General features: G+C 42.9%; 1 protein-coding gene across 1 annotated transcript in view; it reads left to right on the top strand.

Moving 5' to 3' along the window:
* DNAH3 (dynein axonemal heavy chain 3) overlaps positions 1-18069 on the top strand; it is a 208920-nt gene extending 190851 nt beyond the window's left edge. The window contains exons 55-63 of the mRNA XM_068524531.1: positions 810-1035; positions 3960-4204; positions 5778-5894; positions 9261-9415; positions 10279-10446; positions 12697-12839; positions 15213-15417; positions 16131-16268; positions 17702-18069. Coding sequence (XP_068380632.1) covers positions 810-1035; positions 3960-4204; positions 5778-5894; positions 9261-9415; positions 10279-10446; positions 12697-12839; positions 15213-15417; positions 16131-16268; positions 17702-18055 — 1751 coding nt within the window. The 3' untranslated portion in view covers positions 18056-18069. The remainder of the gene's footprint in view (positions 1-809; positions 1036-3959; positions 4205-5777; positions 5895-9260; positions 9416-10278; positions 10447-12696; positions 12840-15212; positions 15418-16130; positions 16269-17701) is intronic.
* The last annotated feature ends 3408 nt before the right edge of the window (positions 18070-21477 follow it).

The following is a 21477-nucleotide window of genomic DNA, read 5'->3' as shown; positions in this document are numbered from 1 at the left end:
TCTCTGGAAGGACTCACAAAAAGGTGTAACATCAGCTGCCTCTGAGGAAAAGAGATGTGAAAGAGATCTATTTGAAATTTCACTGTCCAAATACCTGTTTTCCTAGTAAAATAAATTTACAAAAACCCAGTTCCTAAATGAACTTATTTGCAAAACAGAAATAGATTCACAGATGTAGAAAACAAACTTATGGTTACCAGAGGGTAAGGGGGGGAGGGATAAATTGAGAGATTGGGATTGACATATACACACTACTATATATAAAATAGATAACTAATAAGGACCTACTGTATAGCATAGGGAACTCTTACTCAATACTCTGTAATGGCCTATATGGGAAATAATCTAAAAAAGAGTGGGTATATGTATACGTATAACTGATTCAGTTTGCTGTACACCTGAATCTAACACAACATTGTAAATCAACTATACTCCAATAAAAATTAAAAAAAAAAAACCCAGTTCCTAGTTCTTTGGTTATGTGCTAATAACCTTTCTAGTTTGGAGTTCCCTCTTCATTTTTGGCACCTGGGAATTTCTCTTCCTTTCAAACTCTTATTTTTTTTTTTTTTTCATGAAGAATGTCTATCTATTTAGAGCAAAAGAAGAATCAGTAGTATCTTCGTTCACCATCTTACCAGAAGTCTAAAGCTTCCTCAGAAAGATGCTAATTTCATAATTAACAAAAGCCAGTGGCTTTCTTTCTGAGTCCAGAATTTTAATGTGACCCCTTCTTCTGTGTTGTTATTATTAATACGGTCTTAACTAGCCTGTTCTCTTTCAAAAGCCTTTTTTCTTGCTGATCTCAGGCCTGCTGAAATTTGCTGATGATCTTGGCATGGGAGGTGCCAAAACACAGACCATCTCCCTTGGCCAAGGCCAAGGCCCTATTGCTGCCAAAATGATTAACACTGCCATCAAAGATGGGACCTGGGTGGTCTTGCAGAACTGTCATCTGGCCACGAGCTGGATGCCTGCGCTGGAGAAGATCTGTGAGGAGGTGATTGTTCCTGAGAGCACCAGTATGGGATTCAGGTGAGTTGCTGCCCCACCACTGCGTCTCTGGGCCCCAACCTCGAGTTCCAGACGTCATGCTGATGGCTGGGAATGCAAAGATGAACAAGACACAGTTCTACCCTGAAAGAAGCTCTCAGGCTAGCAGAAGGCAGACCGTAGATGAATAATGTTGATACCATGCAATGCCTGCTGTACTTGTTTGAATAAGAACGGAAAAGGGAAGGAAAATTTGGGGAAGACCTGGAGTACCGAAAGATGAATAGGAGTTTTCCAGGAAGGATGTTCCAGGCAGAAAGGGCAGCATTTGTAAAAGCAAAGGAAAGACCAAGAAGTTATCCTATGATTCCTGGGTATACACTGTGAGAAATTGTTTTTGGGAGGTGATAGGAGATGTGCCTGGGAAGGTAGATTAAATACCAGCAAATCGGAGTTTTAAAAATTATTTGCCTAAAAACAAAAAAAATCCACCTGTAGTCTAGGCACTTGATCTATCCCATACTTCTTTAGATCCATGGAATTTTAATCAGTATTGGAAACAGCTATTTATTTTCTGTGAACTTTAAAGCCCAGCAAGACTGGGCCTAAGTTTTTGCATTTAGAGAATGATGAGATGAGACAGACTTCAAAGCCCCTTTTAACTCAGATGTTCAGTGATTCTTTCATTCTGGGCCAGGGGTCAGCAAACTATGGCCAAATCCAGTCTGCTGCCTGTGTTTGTACAGCTTGCGATCTGAGAATAACTTTTACATTTTTTATGGTTGAAAAAAACTGAAAGAAGTATAATATTTCATGACACATGAAAATTATATGAAATTCAAATTTCAGTGTCTATAAATAAAGTTTTATTGAAATACAGCCATGCTCACTCATATACTGTCTACGACTGCTTTTATGCTTCAAGTAGTTGTGACAGAGACCATATGGCATGCAAAGTCTAAAACACTTACTCTTTGATCCTTCATAGGAAAAGTTTGCCAACTCCTGCTCTAGGCAACAAAGTTTGCCGGTTATTTTTATTTTAGTCATGTCTGCCTGAAAATAGAAAAGTGTTTGGTGTTTATTTACAAAGCCAGATTAGGCCGTAGTTGATTGTATTCATGTAAGGCTCACATAAGATTCATGTAAGAGTTTAAGAGGAAATCCATTAATTTCAAGAATTCTATTTGATTTTGGATGCTGAGTTGACTCATTGACCATCAATGACATACTCAATGAAGAAAAAATTATTCATGTTGACATTTAAGGTCTTCTGTAATATGATCTTAACCCAAGTCACAAACTCAAGTGCCTATACAACGAGGAATGTAACGTAAATGAGTGAAGAGGACTGGGCACAAGAAATTTTCCACTTTCCACAGTGCAATAGCTATCATCATGGACAGTCAGCCTCAGTGTTGAATACCGGTAGAGAGTAGTGGGGACTGTGGTGAACTAGAGGCACATGCCCTGTAGAGAAGAGCAGTTACTGCCTACTACCAGCTGTTGCCAAGCAGGAATACAGGCCTCTTGTATCCAGATTTTATGACGATTTTAAAGGAAACACGGGAATCTAGAACTTTAACAGAAAGCCCTAGATTTTTAAAAGTTGGCAACTACTTCAAAAATATGTTACAGCATTGTGTTGGTTTGCATGGTGAGAGTTAAACATCACCCATCTGCAGACTGAAGTCAGGCCACAGGCCCCCAGGTTATGGCCTCTTCCCTCCCCTCTGAGCCCTGTGCCTGGACCACAGCAGGCTGCCCACTATAGGCCTTACCACACCCCCAACTTTTCCTCCTCCTTGCAGTTGCTCAGCCTGTGTCCTGTGTCTTTAATGACCTTCCATCCCCAAATCCTCCTGTTGGAAACCTCTCTAATGTCTAGCAAAAAAGAAAAACAAACCCACAAAAATGAAACAAAACAGGATACCACAGTGTGTATGTAACCTGAGCTTGAGTAAGAAAAACAAATGAATAAAATCCTGGAAGACAATATGCCAAAATGTTAAACTGTAGATAGTAAAATCATGTATTTTTTTCCTTTCTAAATACTTTTACCTATGTTCCCATTTCTTATGGGCATAGATATACTTTTATTATTTAAGAAAAGAAATCTTCCATATTCTCAAGACCCATTTCTAATGCCGTTGGCCTCTATGACAGGGGTCAGCAAACTTTTCCTGTAAGGGCCCAGATAGTAAATATTTTAGGTTTTGCAGGACACGTTGTCAGTTGCAACTATTCAGCTCTGCCGTTGTGGCATGAAAGCATCCATAAATAATTTGTAAATGAAGAGGTGTGGCCATGTTGCAATAATATTTTATTTACAAAAACAGGCTTAAGCTAGATTTGGCTCCCTGGCAGTAGTTTGCAGACTTCTGCTCTCTCCACCCCGTGGAAATCTCTTCTTCCCATGGACCCCCACGGCCCAGTATTTCCCTCCCTCCCTGCGGTCTTGATTTTATAACTCCTTGGCATTCTGTTTGCTTGTCTTTTCTCCCCTCCCCAGCTCCCATTTCCCCTCCTAGCAGCAAGGCTGTGAGTATCTAGAAGCAAGAAACAATGCTTTGCTCATTTCGGCCACTCCTGGAGTGCCGGGTGTAGTATTTGACCATAATAGGTGCTCAGAAAGTCCAGCAGGGCAGGAACATGGTGTAGTGATTAGGACAGGGCCTTTGGAGTCAGGGAGCCCTGAGTTCATCTCGGTTCTGCTGCTTCTAAGTGGTGTGTCCTTGAACACCCCACTTGACTTCTCCATGCCTCTGTTTCCTCACTGGTAAAGGGGATAATAAATCATAGGGTGGCTGTGAGGATTAAAGTAAATGAAGGGACATAAATTAAATTCTTAGCATGGGGTTCAGCATCTAGTGATGCTTAATAAATGGTAGTTATTATTTTTTGTTACTGTTTTTCAATATAATGTATTGCATTGCTGTAAATAATTGGGTCTGTTGTTCTTCCAGACTCTGGTTAACCAGCTATCCATCAGAGAAGTTTCCAGTCAGCATCCTCCAGAATGGGATTAAAATGACCAATGAACCCCCCAAAGGGCTCCGGGCCAACCTTTTGCGCTCTTACCTCAGTGACCCCATCTCAGACCCCGTGTTCTTCCAAAGCTGTAGAAAAGCAGTGATGTGGCAAAAGCTGTTGTTTGGCCTTTGCTTCTTCCATGCCGTCGTTCAAGAGAGGAGAAATTTTGGACCCCTAGGTGAGAGATGACAGCATACCTGGATTGCCTGGGGGAAAGATCACAGGCAGATACAGGGGTGCGTTCAAGTTTGTACTCAGGGTTGCCAGTAAAATAGGGTATAAGTATGTTCCATGCAATATTTGGGACATATTTGTACTAAATATGGTTTGTTGTTTATCTGAAATTAAATTTCACTGAGTGTCTCTGTAATTTTATTTAACAAGTCTGGCAGTCCTATAACCAGGTCAATATCAATGTCAGGGAAAGAGGTGATGCTCCAGAATCAGAGGTCCCCTAATTACTGAAGTAATATGATAATGAGAAGATTGGAGGCCCTTCCCTTTGGTGTATTTGCCTAGCTTGGGTATCACGGCCACTCTCCAGGGAATCAGTCACCAGGTAATTTATAACATTTTAGGTTGCTCTCTTTACCTGTGCGTAACAATGAAAGAAATACAGCTGGGACATCTGTTTGTGCTTCTCCTTGAAAAAATAAACATAACTTTCTTTATTAATGTAACTTATCCATGGCCTAACTTAAGTGACTCAATATTCTTGTCAGAGCAGGTCATCTGCTAAATACAGATCCCATATCACCATGGTTTTAAGGTTGGATGATTTTTCTCTCACCCGTGGGCTGCGTCTGATTCTTTTCTTGAAATGACCCACCTTAAGGTATTCTTAGCCGTTCTTTTGGGTTACAAAAGGAGGCAAATCGTCCTGTTGGTGGTTCTCTCACAACATCCTCTTTCCTTCTACCTGCCCCAGTTAGCTCCACAGACCACCTGACCCTTCAACTGAGGGTTTCAGAGACGAGACAGCCAAAGGGGACACTCCCTCTACATCTGCATCTCACACACCACATTCTCCCACCACCATTCTCCCACCCGTGCCAGACCTCCAAACATCCATACAACAGTTTGGCTTATAGTCAACTGCCCAGTTGTGTTCTCTTTGCCAGAACCCAAGTTTTTGTTATTTTATTATATTTTTAATTTGAATGTGAATGTTTAGGAGGAAATTAAACATCTCCATTGAGCACAGGTCCTACCATACCCTACTGTCTTACATCCGGCCTGTTTCATGCATTTATGTCACTTGTGCAGCCCCACTGGGCATTTATCATTATAACACTTGAAAATACAAGCAATAGTTTCTTCAAGGCCAGCCGTCTAGTTCTCCCATGAGTGTGAGGAGGGGAATTCTCAAAGCTAACTTAGTTCTATTGCCCAATCACAGAGAGTGCTCCCTAGCTATGCTTTGGTGTTATTTTTGGCGTTCTGTGCATTACCACAGTATTCCAGCCAGGGTGAATAACTCTCATTCCACAAATCCCAGGATGTTAACATCTTCCTTATCAAATGGGGGAGATCCATAAGGAAACTGACTTTAGAATGGATGTTTTCTCAGGCAGAATGTCTCCCACGTTGGCAGTAAATGTCAAAGCTAATTGTTGGCATGGTGCTTGATATTCACAGGGCTGAAAGAGGCTCTTGATCCATAATGATGCTTAATTCCACCAGCTCAATCTCTGAGTGGAAATTAAGAGCTCTCATCCCTGAAGCATCTAATTTACCTCTGCCTCATGCAGGTTGGAATATTCCTTATGAATTCAACGAATCCGACCTGAGGATTAGTATGCGGCAGATCCAGATGTTTCTGAATGACTACAAGGAGGTGCCGTTGGATGCTCTGACCTACCTGACAGGTATTTATGGAAGGAGTCTTTGGCAACCATAAACCGCCACGATTATGCTCCACCTTCCTGCTCCTCTGCTTCCATCTCCATTTGTTCACTTACTCACTTATGCTTTCAACAGACATGGAGCTCTTAATGATGCTGGTCACCATGCTGGATATTGTTAAACAAACAAACCAACAAAAACAAAAAACACACACAGAAAAATCAAGATCAATCCCTCCCTTTAAGGGGTGCCCAGTCTACAAAGGGAGGGCAATGTAACAAAATAAATAACAGTACAGTGATAAGTTCAGTAAGAGAAACATTTATAAGATAGCACAATGATTAAATTTCAGACATGGGGTGGGGATGATTAGGGAAAACTTCCTGAAAGCGTGCAAGATGGTTTTGAGGGATAAGTAGGAGTTTTACAAGTGGAAGAAGAAAGCGGGGGCAGGCGGTGGGAAAAAGGAAGGAGAGCACTCCCAGCAGAGGTACCCTGAGGTGAAAATGACACTTGCTGTTTTGTATTAAAGCAATTCATCAGCAATCTTTTATCAGTCATCCAATATATACTAGTACATAATATGGAAGAATGTAAATATATAAGACTTGGTCACTGCCCTCAAGAAGCACACCAGAGGTAGGAGATAAACTATAGATGGGCTAAACGAATGGATTACCATGGGCAAAAGTCAAAATGCAGCTCAATAGAAAAACCTGGGCATCTTCCAGGTCACACACAAGTTCCTCCCTCCACTCTGGATCCTTTCCCCAATCATACGGCAGGCACTTTATCTACATCATTCAGTCTTCACAGCAATCTTATGAGCTTCACTTTAGTGACCCTGTTTTACAACTGACAAGACCGAGGCCTTAGAGCAGTGGTTCTCAACCAAGGGTGATTTTGTCTCCTAGGGGACATCTGACAAACTGAGGAGACATTTTTTGTTGTCACAACTAAATGGATGTGCTACGGGGTAGAGGCCAAGGACGCTGCTAAACATCCTACAATGCACAGGACAGCCCCCGACAACACAGAACTACCCCGTCCAACATGTTAATCGTGCCAAGATTGAGAAATCCTGCTTTAGAGTGATTAAATTCATTTGTAAAAGGTGACAAAGACCTTAACTCAGCACAGTGTCTCCTAAAACAAAACCCCAAATGACACACAGCATAAGTTCAGTGGATTTTAATTAGGTGAAAGAACTTTTCCAAAGAAGTGAGCCATATTCCTATTATCCCAGACCACACAGAAGCACATCCCAGGGCTCCCCTTCAGATCACAGAATGAGTGCATAATTGCCCTGGGATGATGTCTTAGTATTGGACTGCCTGCAGCTCATAAACCAACCTGCTCCAACTGTGCCAGCTGGCTTGAGGATAGTCGCTTTCCAACTGCACCAGTCAGGATAGACTAGTTAGTCTGAGATAACAAGCAATCCCCAAATCTCAAGGGTGTGAGACATTTCTTGCCCATTCTACATGTCCAGTGTGAATTGGCAAGGGTCTCTGCTCATTGTAATTATCTATCAGGGGCACAGTTGGCAAAGGCTCCACCAACTTTTGATGCCACCATCTCAACATATACTTGTGTGGTCACTGCCACAGGGTAGCACTGAAGAGCTCATGCCAGGAGTTAAATGTGCAAGAACTTGTCACCTGGCCCCACCTCACTGCCAGAGGCCCCGGGAGTTATAACCTTCCTATGTGCCTGGAAGGAAAGAAGATCAGATAGAGATGATTATTAGAGCTCTGTACTGACCGCAAGAGACAGACTAACCAAAGAGACAGGTCTTATTTGGAGAGTGGTTATCGAATTAGATGGGCCAAAGTCAAATACATTCTTAATCTGATACTCCCAACCCTGTGGCAGAGCCAATGGGGAATCTAGAAGAGATATAAGGCACATCCTGGCCCCTTTAGGAACTTGTGCTCTTGCTACAAAGAGGAGACATATAAGTAAAGAAATGCACCTTCCTTCATAAACATAAAACCCAGAGCCTATAAGGGTATCCCCTGAAGTAAAATTTGCTGATGAGAGAGTGGAGGTGGGACCCTGAATCATGACTCTGTACCTAAGGTTTACCTTCACTTGTAGTCCCTCTTTGCTACTCTCTAGCACTGCCATGCTGACTTCAGGGGGGAACTACTCTCCCTTTAATATTGTAGTTCTAGTGTTGTCATAAACCTCTTTACAGCTGGGACAAACTATAATGTTCAAACTAAACTTTGCTAAAGGCCTGAGAGGTCAACAGAGAGAGATCTAGATGGTCTGGCTTAAGGTCAAACAGTTTTTGTAGGGCTCAAGTTACTCAGTAGGTATGAGCTTCCCCTTAGTCTCTTACTTCTTCCTTAATGAGCCACCAGGATGCTCCTCCTAGACATTTAGACCCCTCCAATACCAAGAGAGGCTGAGGCCTCCTCAACTTGAGTCATACTTCCTGTTTCATGTCCGTAGACCTGCCCCTTCCTAGAATGATTGGAATTGGAAATGAGCCCACCCTTCAGGGGAGCCCTTGCATGCGAACACACACACACACACACACACACACACACACACATGTCTTTTCCTTGCAGACTAGTGTGTTGTCCCCAGCTTCCAAATACCAGGTGGTACCCACATACTGTGGAATCTGATCCAGCTAGAAAATGCATCCTGGGTTGGTGAGATGGATTTGATGGCCCCTCAAAAAATTACCTAATTCTTTTTGTAGAAATCTGAGTGTAGAAAACTGAGTCTCAGAGAATGATGTTGATGATGGGGATGGGGGTAGGAGAGTCATATCCCAAAGAAGTATATATAGGATAATCTTAATTTTCTAAACTATACGTATTTGTAAAAGCTGTAATTGAATGCTTTCTATATGCTAAGCATTGTACTAAATGCTTTATAAGCGTTGTTAGCCACAATGACGTAAGATAGGTATGCAGTTATCTCTACTTCTAGACAGATGAGAAACTGCTAATAAGTGGCAAAAGTTGGAGCCCAGAAACTGGCTGTAATTGGAGCTCAGTACTGTCTCATGCCAGAGTTCTTGCCCTGAACCACATTTCTATAATGCCTTTCACATTTATGTACACATACACACAAATGTCCAGACAAATGTCTGGAAGATGCCTAAATGTTAACAGTTACCTTTGTTGGAATTATTGGTGATTGTATTGCTTTTCTTTCAGTTTATCACTATTTTCTAATTTCTAATATGGTGAACATGTATTATTTTTGCAGCAATCATAATACCAAAAAGGCCTGGTCTCATCCCAAGCTGAGCATGGTTTTAGCAACCCTGTGTCTCAGCAGAGCTCCTTGGCTGGAAGAATTCTCTATTTTAGGTTATGACCAAGTTCATTATGGGCTCAACTTCTTCTTCTGTCGGTTGTCCCCAGGGGAATGTAATTATGGAGGCCGAGTGACAGATGACAAAGACAGAAGGCTCCTGCTATCCCTTCTGTCCACATTCTACTGTAAGGAAATTGAGCAGGACCATTACTGCCTTGCTCCTGGAGACACTTACTACATCCCTCCTCATGGCTCCTACCAGGTGAGGGGCAGGGGAGGGAGAGGTCCCTCTGTCCCCCCAGAGGGGCTTGGCAGTCTCCATGTGGCTAGGGTTGCAGTGTATCCAAGGAGGGCCCAGGGATAGCCTGGGCTTCCTGACTCGGGTCCATAAGCTATTTCAAATCTTCCCAAAAGCCTACAAGATAGACATTATTACTGTTTAATGAATGCTGGGCATTTGGTAGACAAGATCTTTCAAAATATGGGGTCCATCTGGGGAGAAGGGGGAGGGATGTTTAAGATGAAGACTTGGTAGTGAACAGGATGGAAATTGCTACTTGAAATCAAAGGTTCAGAAGGTGGCAAAGAGAGGGACAGAAAAACTGGATGGGAGAATGATAAAAAGAAGAAGAAAACAAGAAATCTGAAGGAAGAATGAAAAGGGCTTACTTTCATCGAGTACCTGTTAATATGCCAAAGCCTTATTCCTTCATAACCTCATTTATTTTCCCACTTACAGATAAGGAAACTGGGCTTTCAGGTGACTAGCTCAAGGTTACACAGTTGGGTTAAGATGGAGCTAGGATCCAAATCCTGTTCTGCCTGAATCCAAACCCAATTTTTGTCTCCAAAGCTAAGACTGCTGGGGGAGCAGGGAGGAAGCCAGCAGAGGTGGGAGGGGAGATACTCAGTCCATCTACCTTCATACTCATACTCACTCCTCCAAAACCTCTATGAGGGAAAGCTTGGGGTGTCTTGGCCCTGATGGTGTGTGCGTGTGTGTGTCTATGGCCTGTGCTACCGAAACAGTGTGATTCCTGCATGGGTCTGCTCTGGCAAAACCTTGGGTGATCTGTGGGACCCCAAGGAACCTGAACTTAAGTCAACTGAAGATTTCCTTTCCAGTCCTATATTGAATATCTCAGGAACCTCCCTATCACAGCCCACCCAGAAGTGTTTGGCCTGCACGAGAATGCCGACATCACCAAAGACAACCAGGAAACCAACCAGCTGTTTCAAGGGGTGCTGCTGACCCTCCCTAGGCAGTCAGGAGGGAGTGGCAAGTCCCCTCAGGTAACCAGGCTTGAATTCAATTTCCCAGGCAATTTTTCATCTAGTGGGCATACAGTATTGTGGCTGATGACCAAGAAGGCAGAAAAGTGGAGGCCTGGCAGACCCCTGAGGGAGGATATGGGTGCTCTGGTCTTACTGCTGAGAGTCTTTAAATACTGAGCTGGAAGAGCACCAGTGTTTCTAAAATGTCAGCTATTCCTGTATAACCTTCATGATTCATTGCTATATCCACATATCATCTGTATTCCATTTACATAATACATAAAACTAAATCTCTTTTGCTTAAAAACATTTATTTAAAAAACTGCACATCAGGACCATAAGTGGAAACCCAGTACCATTTCCATAATGTCGTGACAGCCACAAAAAGAAAACAAAGGCCAAACATCATTAGGTTCTTCCAGATGCTGCTGATGTCTTTCTGGCTCCTTGGGAAAAGGGGAGGATCAGCAAGTGTTACAGAGCAGTCTCAGCCCTGACCTGAGACTTTCTCCTTGAAGGGAATGAAAAGAAAAAGGTGGCCAAAACTTGACAAGAGAGTGACTTTCTCATCACGTGATTCAACATTATTTGCTCCATGTCCTGGAAACACCTGGAAGCATTTTGGGTGTCTCTTGTGATCATTCCACACATTGTGAAGGACTGATCCTGTCCACCCTCCTTGGTCTACAGATGAGGGCAAAACAAACCCTACAAGAAGTGACCCACTTCAAGGCATTCAGAAACACAGAGGCAGTGCCACGCCCAGAACCACATCTCCTGACTCCACCCTGATCTCTCCTTTCCTTCTCTTCCCTTCTCCAGCTTCTGAGCTACTCCACGTTCAACCCTGCTCAGCTGTGGGCTTTGCATACAGTTGGCCTTGCATATCCACAGGTTCTGCATCCTTGAATTCGACCAAAGATTGAAATATTCAGAAAAAAAAATTCCAGAAATTTCCAAAAAGCAAAACTTGCATTCACCCCACTTCAGCAATTATTAAAAAGCATTCACATTGTATTTACAGTTATTTACATAGCATTTACATTGTATTAGGTATTATAAGTAATCTAGAAATGATTTAAAGTATGGGGGGGAGGGGTGATGTGTGTAGGTTATATGCAAATACTACACCATTTTCTATTAGGGACTTGACCATCTGTGGAGTTTGGTCTTGCAGCCAATCCCTAGTGGATACCAAGGGATGATTGTATTTGGTTTCTCAATTTGGTTCATAGTACCATAAGCGGTAATATGTGTGAAGATAAAGCACCCTGGTCTGTGTGTCTCAGCTTAGGGATGGAAATTCCCCTCACAGTGGGAAGAGGGAAGAAAGTGTACATTCCAGCCTCCTAGAGCCAAAGGATGGCAGAGCTGTGTTTCTCTCCCACACCCACGTCCCACTCCTCCCCTTCCTACTCTTCCTCTAGGCCTGTCCCCTCCCTACTTGGCTAAACTCACTGCCATGGGCTATTCTTTTTTTTTATTTTATTTTATTTTATTTTATTTATTTATGGCTGTGTTGGGTCTTCGTTTCTGTGCGAGGGCTTTCTCTAGTTGCGGCAAGTGGGGGCCACTCTTCATCGCGGTGCGTAGGCCTCTCACTATCGCGGCCTCTGTTGATGCGGAGCACAGGCTCCAGACGCGCAGGCTCAGCAATTGTGGCTCATGGGCCTAGTCGCTCCGCGGCATGTGGGATCTTCCCAGACCAGGGCTCGAACCCGTGTCCCCTGCATTGGCAGGCAGATTCTCAACCACTGCGCCACGAGGGAAGCCCCTATGGGCTATTCTTAATGCTGAGGAATGGCCTACTGCCTTCCCAGGTGTCCATGTCACTGGCGCAGAGCAAAGTCCCACCTGCACCAGGAGCTGGTCCTAAGGGGCTGGCTGTGAGAGCCTTGGGAGATTGTCTCCCAGGGGTGACCTTGACGATTGGAGGAGTTCTGCAGGGTTCAGCACTGCCCTGAGTCTGCCTGGCTGGCTGAGCAGGAATTCCCCACCTGGCCCTCAGGCCCTTGCTCAGAACTTTCATTGTTCAGCTTAGAGGTGGTGTCCTCCCTAAGGCTGGGGGCAGGAGTGGGGGGTGGGGGTGGGTGGGATGGGTATCCTCCTTCCCCTCAGGGCAGAATTGGCTTCTGTAGGGGAGTTCCCAGAAAGGTCCTGTAGACTGTGTTTAAAAAGACAAAGGCTCACTGCTTCAGGTTTAACTGGACAAAGCCACAGTCCGCTGGCCTTGTGTCTCATTCACCTCTCTAATGCTTACACTTTAAGGAAGTTGTTGAGGAGCTGGCCCAGGACCTACTCTCCAAGCTTCCCAATGACTTTGACTTGGAGTTGGTCGTGAAGTTGTACCCTGTGGTCTATGATGAATCTATGAACACTGTCCTAAGGCAAGAACTCATCAGATTCAACAGGTGGGCTGTACGGTCTTACTTGGATCCTGGGAGTTAGAGTGTGAGGGGTAGAATCTAATGGGCAGTAACTAGAATGGACACTTGATAAGGGTTGCTGTGAAGAGTTGGTTTGCCCTACCTTGTAGGAAGGGCTGTAAATAGGGCCATCCCAGCATGTGTTGGCCCAGGGTTAAATCACTTCCTTCTATTCATTCTCTCTCGTTCATTCGTATGACATCTGTAAACTGGGGTTAAAACCAATACCAAGCACAGGCTAATAGTAAAAGTAATCATTAAAGCCACTTTTATTGAGCCTTTAGTGCTAGATATGGCTCCAAGCACCACTCATGCCTTTGCATTCAAACCACACAAGAGTCTTTAAAAATATGCACAGTTAGTAATCCCTCTACCGCTATTTTACAAATGAGAAAACAGACAGAAGGGCTAAGTAACTTGCTCAAGGTCACACAGTCATTCAATGGCAGAACTGAGTTTGAATCCAGGCCCTCTGATTCCAGAGCCCATGCACTTAGCCAGTATGTGAAATCAGGGTAAACTTAGAAAGGGGTGAGGAACAGTTCATCCCATTGCCGCTACCACAGGGGTAAGGAAGGGCTATTATAAGATGGCCATGGGGCTAAGGGTCTCCTGCCTTCTATTCTAGTCCCTCCTCACTCCTCCTCCAGATACTAGAGCATAGAGCCCAGTGGGATCACCTTGATTTGATTTCTAGATAGTCAAAACTGAAAGCGTTCCCAAACACCATCTAGGCCAAATGAGGAAATTCATCACTTCTGCCTCCAAGTCAAGGTTCTTGCTGCTCCAAATGCTCTTAAGTGCTGCTGTCTCCATTTTGCTTCATTGGTCATTGCTCAGTTTCAGGGACAGCCCTGATGCCGAAAGACTAGTGAACTTGAAGAATGTCAACTAAGAATTTCTTGACTCCCTTAGTCTTAGGGTTACTCCCTAGAGTCAGTAGGCTGTTGGCCATGTGGATGACCAAGCTAAGTATGGGGGGTGAGTCAAAGATGCTGACTACTTGAGTCAGATACCTTGGTATGATGGGATGTAGTCCTCATTTATCCAGACACCAGGCGAATGACTTTCCTCCTCTGCCACTCATTCTCCGCTAAGGTCACTGGAGCTCTTGGTGGTTACAGGGGCCTTCACTAGCCTTTACCACTGGCCATTGTAATATAAGAGAAGAGGGTAACAGCAATCTTGTATTCCAGTGATGCTCAGGATTAACTACTTTGGGCAATATTGTAACATACTTCCCCACTACCTTTTTTTTGCCTATTCAACGTATGAGAAGCCCAAAATGACAGTTCAGCTTCCAATTCAGGGGAACCATTATTGTGTCTTCTAGGGCAACTATTCCTTCCTTGAGTACTAAAAATCTTGAAACTAGCAGAGCTCATAGTTTCAAGAATAGAAAGAAAACTTTTTCCAGTAGGTTTCAGGTATAATAGAGGTCTGTGGCATAATCCCGCAGAGGGTAGTTTTGCTCTTGACTCCTCAGCCAAGCACACACACCAATAACACGTTTGAACCTTAAATTCCTCTTAATATAAATGTTTAGTGGTTACACATCCAGGAATCCGTTTCTTGCGTTTGAGCATTCTCATGTCCATTTGGCTGGGATTCCATAAGTCTTTGGACATGACAAGCTCTCTCTGGTAGCAGATTCTTTGGCACTCTCAGCTGAATTCCCTCTGGACTTGATGAGGCCTCATAACAGAGGCCAGAGAGAGAGACAGGTGATCTTGGCATCTTTCAGGCTGCCCTTCAGCTGCCTTTTCTCAGGTATGCATGCACCTCATAGTCTATAAAAAGAACAACTTTGGCAATATAGATCAGAAGCCTTAAAACTGCATTACCCTTTGACCCAGAAATTCTACTTTTAGTAAGAATATCATTATAAATTTCCGCAGTGATTAATATAGGTGGATGTTCCTAGTAATGTTGTTTACAGTGACAACAATCTAGAAATAGTATGTTTCAGCGATAGAGGAACAGTTAAATTAAATGGAACACCTTGCAGTCATTAAAAAGGACGATTTTAGTTTGGTCTCTATTGAATTGGAAAGATGTTCCTTATATGCTAAGAGAGAAAAACAAATTACAAAAAACACATATATAGTATGATCCCATTAAAAAATAATTTGTGTTTACATATAGAAAAAGCTAGAAAGATATACATCAAAGTTATCTTTAGGTGGTGAGATAACGGGTGATTTAATTTTTTCCCATCTTTACAATTCTTCTATCATGAATGTATATTATCTGACTTTTTAAAGGGAGGAAAAGTAAAAGGAGACTTGGAGTCAGTGTACTTGGGGTAGAATGAGGTCACTGGAGAGCCAGGCTGAGTCTGCTCCTTTGTTCTTGCAGATTGACCAAAGTGGTTCGCATAAGCCTCATCGACCTTGGCCGAGCAATTAAAGGGCAGGTTTTGATGTCCTCAGAGCTGGAGGATGTCTTCAGTAGCATGCTTGTGGGTAAAGTGCCGGCCATGTGGATGGCCAAGTCCTACCCATCACTGAAGCCCCTGGGAGGCTACGTGGCTGACCTGCTAGCCCGCTTGGCCTTCTTCCAGGTACCTTGGAGTCAGGGTAACTGTGCACCTGGCATTCTCATTCAGGTGGAGAGGATGTTCTGAAATGACGGATCAGAGGCAGAGGGAGTAGGGCAGCCTCACAGCATCCGGGACTGAGCGCCTACTGGAAACAGTCTTACCAGGGTTGAGGGCAGGAGGGAGACTTTTCAAAGTCCTTGAAAAGATCATAGCCTCTAGAGGCAGGAGTGGGAACCAGAATAAATGTCACAAACTGGTGTCTCATGGGCCACAGCTCATGGGGTAGTAGATAGATTTGGTCTGGCTGCTTGGTTATTTAAAAATTTGAGCTAGCATATGAACACTGGATTGTTACATATCAAAATACAGATGTTTGTCCTGCAAAAACAGGAAGACCTGAAACGATGGACCTGCATTCCTGCATGGCAACTATTGCTGGAGATGAGTGGCTGTGGCTCAGTTTAGACAAGGCACACACTCTCCACTGCTACAGTCCCTACCACGCTCTCCCGTATCCCTGACACCAGCCTGCACCCGCGCTTTTCTTAAAGTAGAGATATATTTCATTGTACTTTCATTTCAAAGGAGGAAAATATAAGCTAAACTGAGAGGGCTGCCTGTTTCAAGAAAAATGAGAAAAAGCCTATTTCTTTATGGGACTCGTTGTATTACCTGCCTTTGAACAATCTTTGTTGTGTTGTTGACTTTGCATTTTTATTTCTGTGGCTCTCCAGGAATGGATTGACAACGGGCCTCCTGTGGTCTTTTGGATCTCTGGATTCTACTTTACACAGTCTTTTTTGACAGGTGTCTCTCAGAATTACGCTCGGAAATACGCCATCCCCATTGACCACATCGGATTTGAGTTTGAGGTGAGGGGCGTCTTGGGTTAGACCAACTCAAAGGGCCAACCAGAGAAAGCAGTGCTGTCCCTTTCCTTGAGTCCAAACATTTGGATCTGTTAAGGCTCAGATACTTCAGAGATGGTACAAATGAAGTATTTAGCGTGACTTAAAGTAGCTCCAAAAGTTATTCCCAACAGAATCAGAGGATTCCTAAGGCTTTGTCTCTGTGTGTATAAAAAGAAATCTTTCCAGAGGAAAATTCTGCCACAGTTGTACCGAGAAAAATGAAAGCACCTTCCACATTGTTTATTCAACATGGTGGACTCTTCATTTGGAAGGATGTTAATGGTCTTGTGTAGTGCTTTGCTTAAAGTCAAAGGAATGGCCAATAGTCAAGTATCACCCAGTCCATATTTGGAGAGAAAGTAGTAAGATGGACTGTTACAGAGCATTGTAGAATTTTAAATTCTATAGAAAGATCCTTTGAAATCATCTAGTCCGGAGGTCACAAACTGATCGCCCTAGGTCTTTGTTTAGTTTATAAATGAACTTACCTTGATTGGCCTTTGAAGACAATGCTAAGCCAAAATTAATGCAATAAGAAAGCAAAATAACGGGAATAAACACTGGAAAAGAGATAAAACTATCTTTTTTTGATGTTGAAATGATTGTATACCTAGAAATCCTAAAAACACACCTATCAGAATTAATAGAATTTGTAAGATGACTGGATACTGGTTAAATATACAAAAATCCTTTTCCTATTCTAGCAATAAATACTTCGAAATAGAAATGGGAAAAACATTCCATTAACAATAACAAAAAGATTAGAATTTGAATGATTTTAAATGGAGCTCGTGCTCTCTGCTTCACTATAATCCCCTCCGCCCACCTATTCTTCTACACCTAGACCATTTTCTGCATTTACCAGAAGAAATTTATCACCTCTGAATCTAAACAGTTGTATGCTGGAGCTGGCTCATACTAACTCACCAGAACCAGTTAAAGCTGGTTGTTAAACAATTGATAGGCTGAAATTGACCATGGTGGGAGTCTTTACACCACAGAAATTGACAGAAACTACAAATCAAGGTTTCTCTTCTCCTGCTAGAGAACTGTTTTAACAGCATGCATCTGAACCTAACCCCTCACTACAGATCCAGGTTCAGAAAGGGGAAAGATTGTGCAAGGCCACTAAGCTAGGTAACAGTTAATGTGGCCTCCTGGCTCTTACTTTAGTGCATTCTCTGTGCCTGCCATATATAAGGGCAGCATGCTAACTAGAAATCAGACCTGGCCCATGTAGCAGGCAGGAATATTATCAGAGAAGCCCCAGTGTCCTGGGAAATGCATCCTGGGAAAGGCAGACAGTAAAGCCAGTTTGTACTTTTTCAATCTCTTAATGCTGCCTCATTTAGGAAAATGGCAGATAATGGAACGCACATCTTCCTGTCTTCCAGGTAACCACACAAGAAACAGTCATGGAGGATAACCCAGAAGATGGGGCCTACATAAAAGGACTCTTCTTAGAAGGTGCCCGTTGGGATAGGGAAACGATGCAGATCGGGGAGTCTCTCCCCAAAATCCTCTATGACCCATTGCCCATTATTTGGCTGAAACCTGGGGAAAATGCAGTGTTTCTGCATCAGAACACTTATGTGTGTCCAGTCTACAAAACAAGTGCCCGAAGAGGTATCCTCTCCACCACAGGCCACTCCACCAACTATGTCCTATCCATTGAACTCCCAACCGACAGGCCCCAGAAGCACTGGATAAACCGAGGAGTAGCCTCACTGTGCCAGCTAGATAACTGATGGCATCTGTCTCAACCCAGAAAATAAAAGGAATTTCATTCTTGACTAAAATCTAGCTTTCCTTTCTTGATAGTCACATGGGATGATGATGATGATGATGATGATGATGATGACCATTATATTAATGGAGCACTTGCTATGAGCCAGGTATTTTAGAGCATTCCTATAAAGTGGGTTATTATCCTTATTTTATGGCTGCAGAAACCGTGATATAGAGAAAGCAATATTTTCCAAATCAGATAGCTACTAAAATAGTGGAGCCTAGATTTGAACACAGGCAGTGGGACTCTTCAACCTAGACCTTTAGTCATGTGGCTAAGCTCCCTGGTGGGTTTTTGTTTTTTGTTTTTTCCCTATTATTTTGCCGTAACTGTCACTGATCTTTAATTGCTTCTCTCCTAGTCTATTCACTAGGGCTTAGTCTATACATTAGGGCTTCTCATAGGTTGAAAGATGCTTGGGCCACTTTTATTTTTTAAAGGCTCTCGATATATTTAAAATTTACTTCTCACAACAATCTTATGCAGTATTATCATTATCTCCATTTCAGTGATGCAGAGATGGAGGCTTAGAAAAGTAACTAGCTCAATTTTACAGCTAGCCAGTGGTAGAACTGGGACCCCAATTCTTCTCCATTAGCCTACACAGATGGGCAGAAATTTCAGGAAGAAAGGAGACATGAGAGAACCATTATTTGTTGCTTGCCATGGTTTGTCCCTGGGCCTTTAGATATCTTGCTTGTACCTATGTTGGATATGATTGTCTCCCCCTCTAGAGGTTCAAGGAGACTAACTTGCCTACAGTTAGCCAGCTCTTTCACATTGAAAAGCCAGGTTTTGAGCCAAGGTCTGTCTGGCTCTAGAACCTATGCATTTTTCACTGCTTCACGCTGCCTCCTTGCTGAGGACTTCGCTATATTGTGATGTAGAATCTTAGAAGAGATGTGTAGTTCCAACCACCATGTCCAAGAAATTTCTTGTTTATCACTGTTTCTCCCCAGGGCCAGCTGGAAGAGAATCCTGAGGGAGATAAAAATCAAATTCTTGATATATTCTCAACCAACTCTCTCTTGTAGCTCTTTGGCTCTAAATGGCTACTTCTAGGGCATTCCCTTGGTCAGTCTATAGGTGAGCAAAGACATAAGGCTTTTTGGGAATCTTAATGTGTCTGGCCTGGCTTCCCTGCCTCTTCACTAGAAGAAATGTCCTGACTTGGGGTCTTTGATTTTTCTTAAATGAAGCTTCTGAGAACCACATATAAACATATTCCAGAAAATGTGTTTCTTCATGGGAATGTGGAGCCAATCAAATTCTGATTGAGGACTCTGAATTCTGAGATCAGCAAATCATCTAATTATCCTAAGTGCAAAAGGGGAGTTCTCCAAATCTTGCCAGGGGCCGATAAAGAGACAGTGAGGTGGAGCCACTCTCTTTCAGCTCCAAGTAGGTAGCTTAAAAGCTGTTTCTTTAATAAGAAACATAACTTTTTCCAATAGAGGAAAGACAATCAGAATTAATAGATAGCTGGACTGCCTTATTGTCTATTATTCCAAATAGATTGCTAAGCCATGTGAGATGGAAAGACGGTCAGGATCCCAAATCCCTGAATCTTCGACTGGCTAGGTAAGTCCGATTGTAAGCTGTAAGGCAGTGAGAAGGTTGCTAAGAGAACAACTGAATTTCTCTTACAGTTATCTAACTCCACCTTCAGCAGCAAAAGCTGAGGGAGGCAGGGACTGTTTCGTTCCTCAGGGGTCAAGGGACAGAATGTTCCTGTACGATGGATTAAATTTTTGTAACTTAAAAAATTTCCCTCAGTTCAAAAGATTCCCCTAAATTTAAGGTCATTTTCTGTTGGGGTCCATGTGGTAATTAATGTCCCCCCCCCCCCGCCCCCAGGAGAGAGCGGTAGGTTCTTCAGAAGTCCTGGTGAATTAGAGGCTGGGCCCTGGGGCAGAGATGGCCAGAGATCAGCTCCGTGAGAAGCTGTAGGCCCTGCCTATAAATACCTCAGCATATGACATCAGACAAACCTTGTCACCAAGCTAGTCCTTGCTCTTTAAAAATCTGGCTGTTGAGTAAATAGTTTTCAGTCCTTGTCAGCATTGGAAGAAAATTTCATTGAAAGAGGGGATGTAGGGGATACCTTTAAAAGACCAAAGAAGGAGATTTTATAGGGTTGGAGAGAAAATGAAAAGAAAAAATTATAAACAAATAGGTTTCATGGAAAGTTTGGCAGGAAATTATGTTTCTGTGTAATAGAATATGCATCTTTGCAAAGGAGGCTAGGCATATAAAATTCACGTTTAGGGAAGATTCCTGGCACACAGAAGGTACTTAGAGGTTAGCTAGCATTAGATGGACTTCCATTTTGGAAGAGTCTGGGTAGGAAGGATGGTTTCTAACCCCTACAGCGTAAAACAAAAATTGCATATTCAAAATCACCTTGAATTACTTAGAAAGGGACAATGATGGGAGACAGCAAGTCATGTTTCACTCAGTTCAGCACAGCCAGTTTTTCCTCCAATGCAAGAACAGGTCAGTGTTTCATTGATTGACCACCAGATAAAGCAGTTGGCTTGAGTTCACAGGCCTTATATTGCTTTAGAAATACTTAACTTTAAACATCAGAACCACCTCTTGGTAGGGAAATGCTTCCACAATGAGATCAGATAGGAGAGTGACTGACGGAATAGCAGACTGATGTCTCCTGATTGAAGCGAGGCTGGGGTATGTGCTCACCGAATGGCCATGGAGGGGCCGACATGCCTGCCAGCACATTTACATTTCTCTCTCTCCATCAGAGGCCTATAGCTGCATTTGTGTTAAATATGTACATGCTATCTCTCTACTGACACAGTATGATATTTGCTCTCCATGTCACTGCCAAACCCTGTAATACTTACTTATCCTGAGCATGAAAAAGTATGTTCCTGCTCACAGGAACGGGTTTTGAAATTGAAATATACATATTTTAAATTAGAGAATCTGTGTGACAAGTGAATCCTAAATCTAGGTATGGGCAGGAAGTTATCAACTGCTGCTTTTGAGGATCACAAGGCCATTCTGGAAAACAGTACAGAGAGACCAAAATCACTAGAGATTTTTCTTTATTGGTGATTACCCAGCCCCTTTGGAGGTAAGAGGGAATGACGCTGACGTACAAATGAACTGCCATGGGAAACTCACCTGTATCCACACATGCAGGGGTATAAGTCCTTTGTGTTTTGATCTCTACTTGTCCCGTTTCAGTCTGGATATAATTTGAAAGCCAGCTTAGCTCATGTACTTTCTAATTATGTTAATGTAAAATTCTCATAATGAATGCAGTATGAGTTTCTAGTGAGCCTTTCAGATCCTAAGTGTATCCAAAGTAATCATAGGCTTTAAGATAAACTAAACATATGCATTTACCTAAGACAT

This window comes from Eschrichtius robustus, chromosome 16 (genome assembly GCF_028021215.1).
Source record: "Eschrichtius robustus isolate mEscRob2 chromosome 16, mEscRob2.pri, whole genome shotgun sequence".
Lineage (NCBI taxonomy): Eukaryota > Metazoa > Chordata > Mammalia > Artiodactyla > Eschrichtiidae > Eschrichtius > Eschrichtius robustus.
Note: the sequence above shows the minus strand (reverse complement) of the source record. Positions and strands in the feature narration are given on the sequence as shown.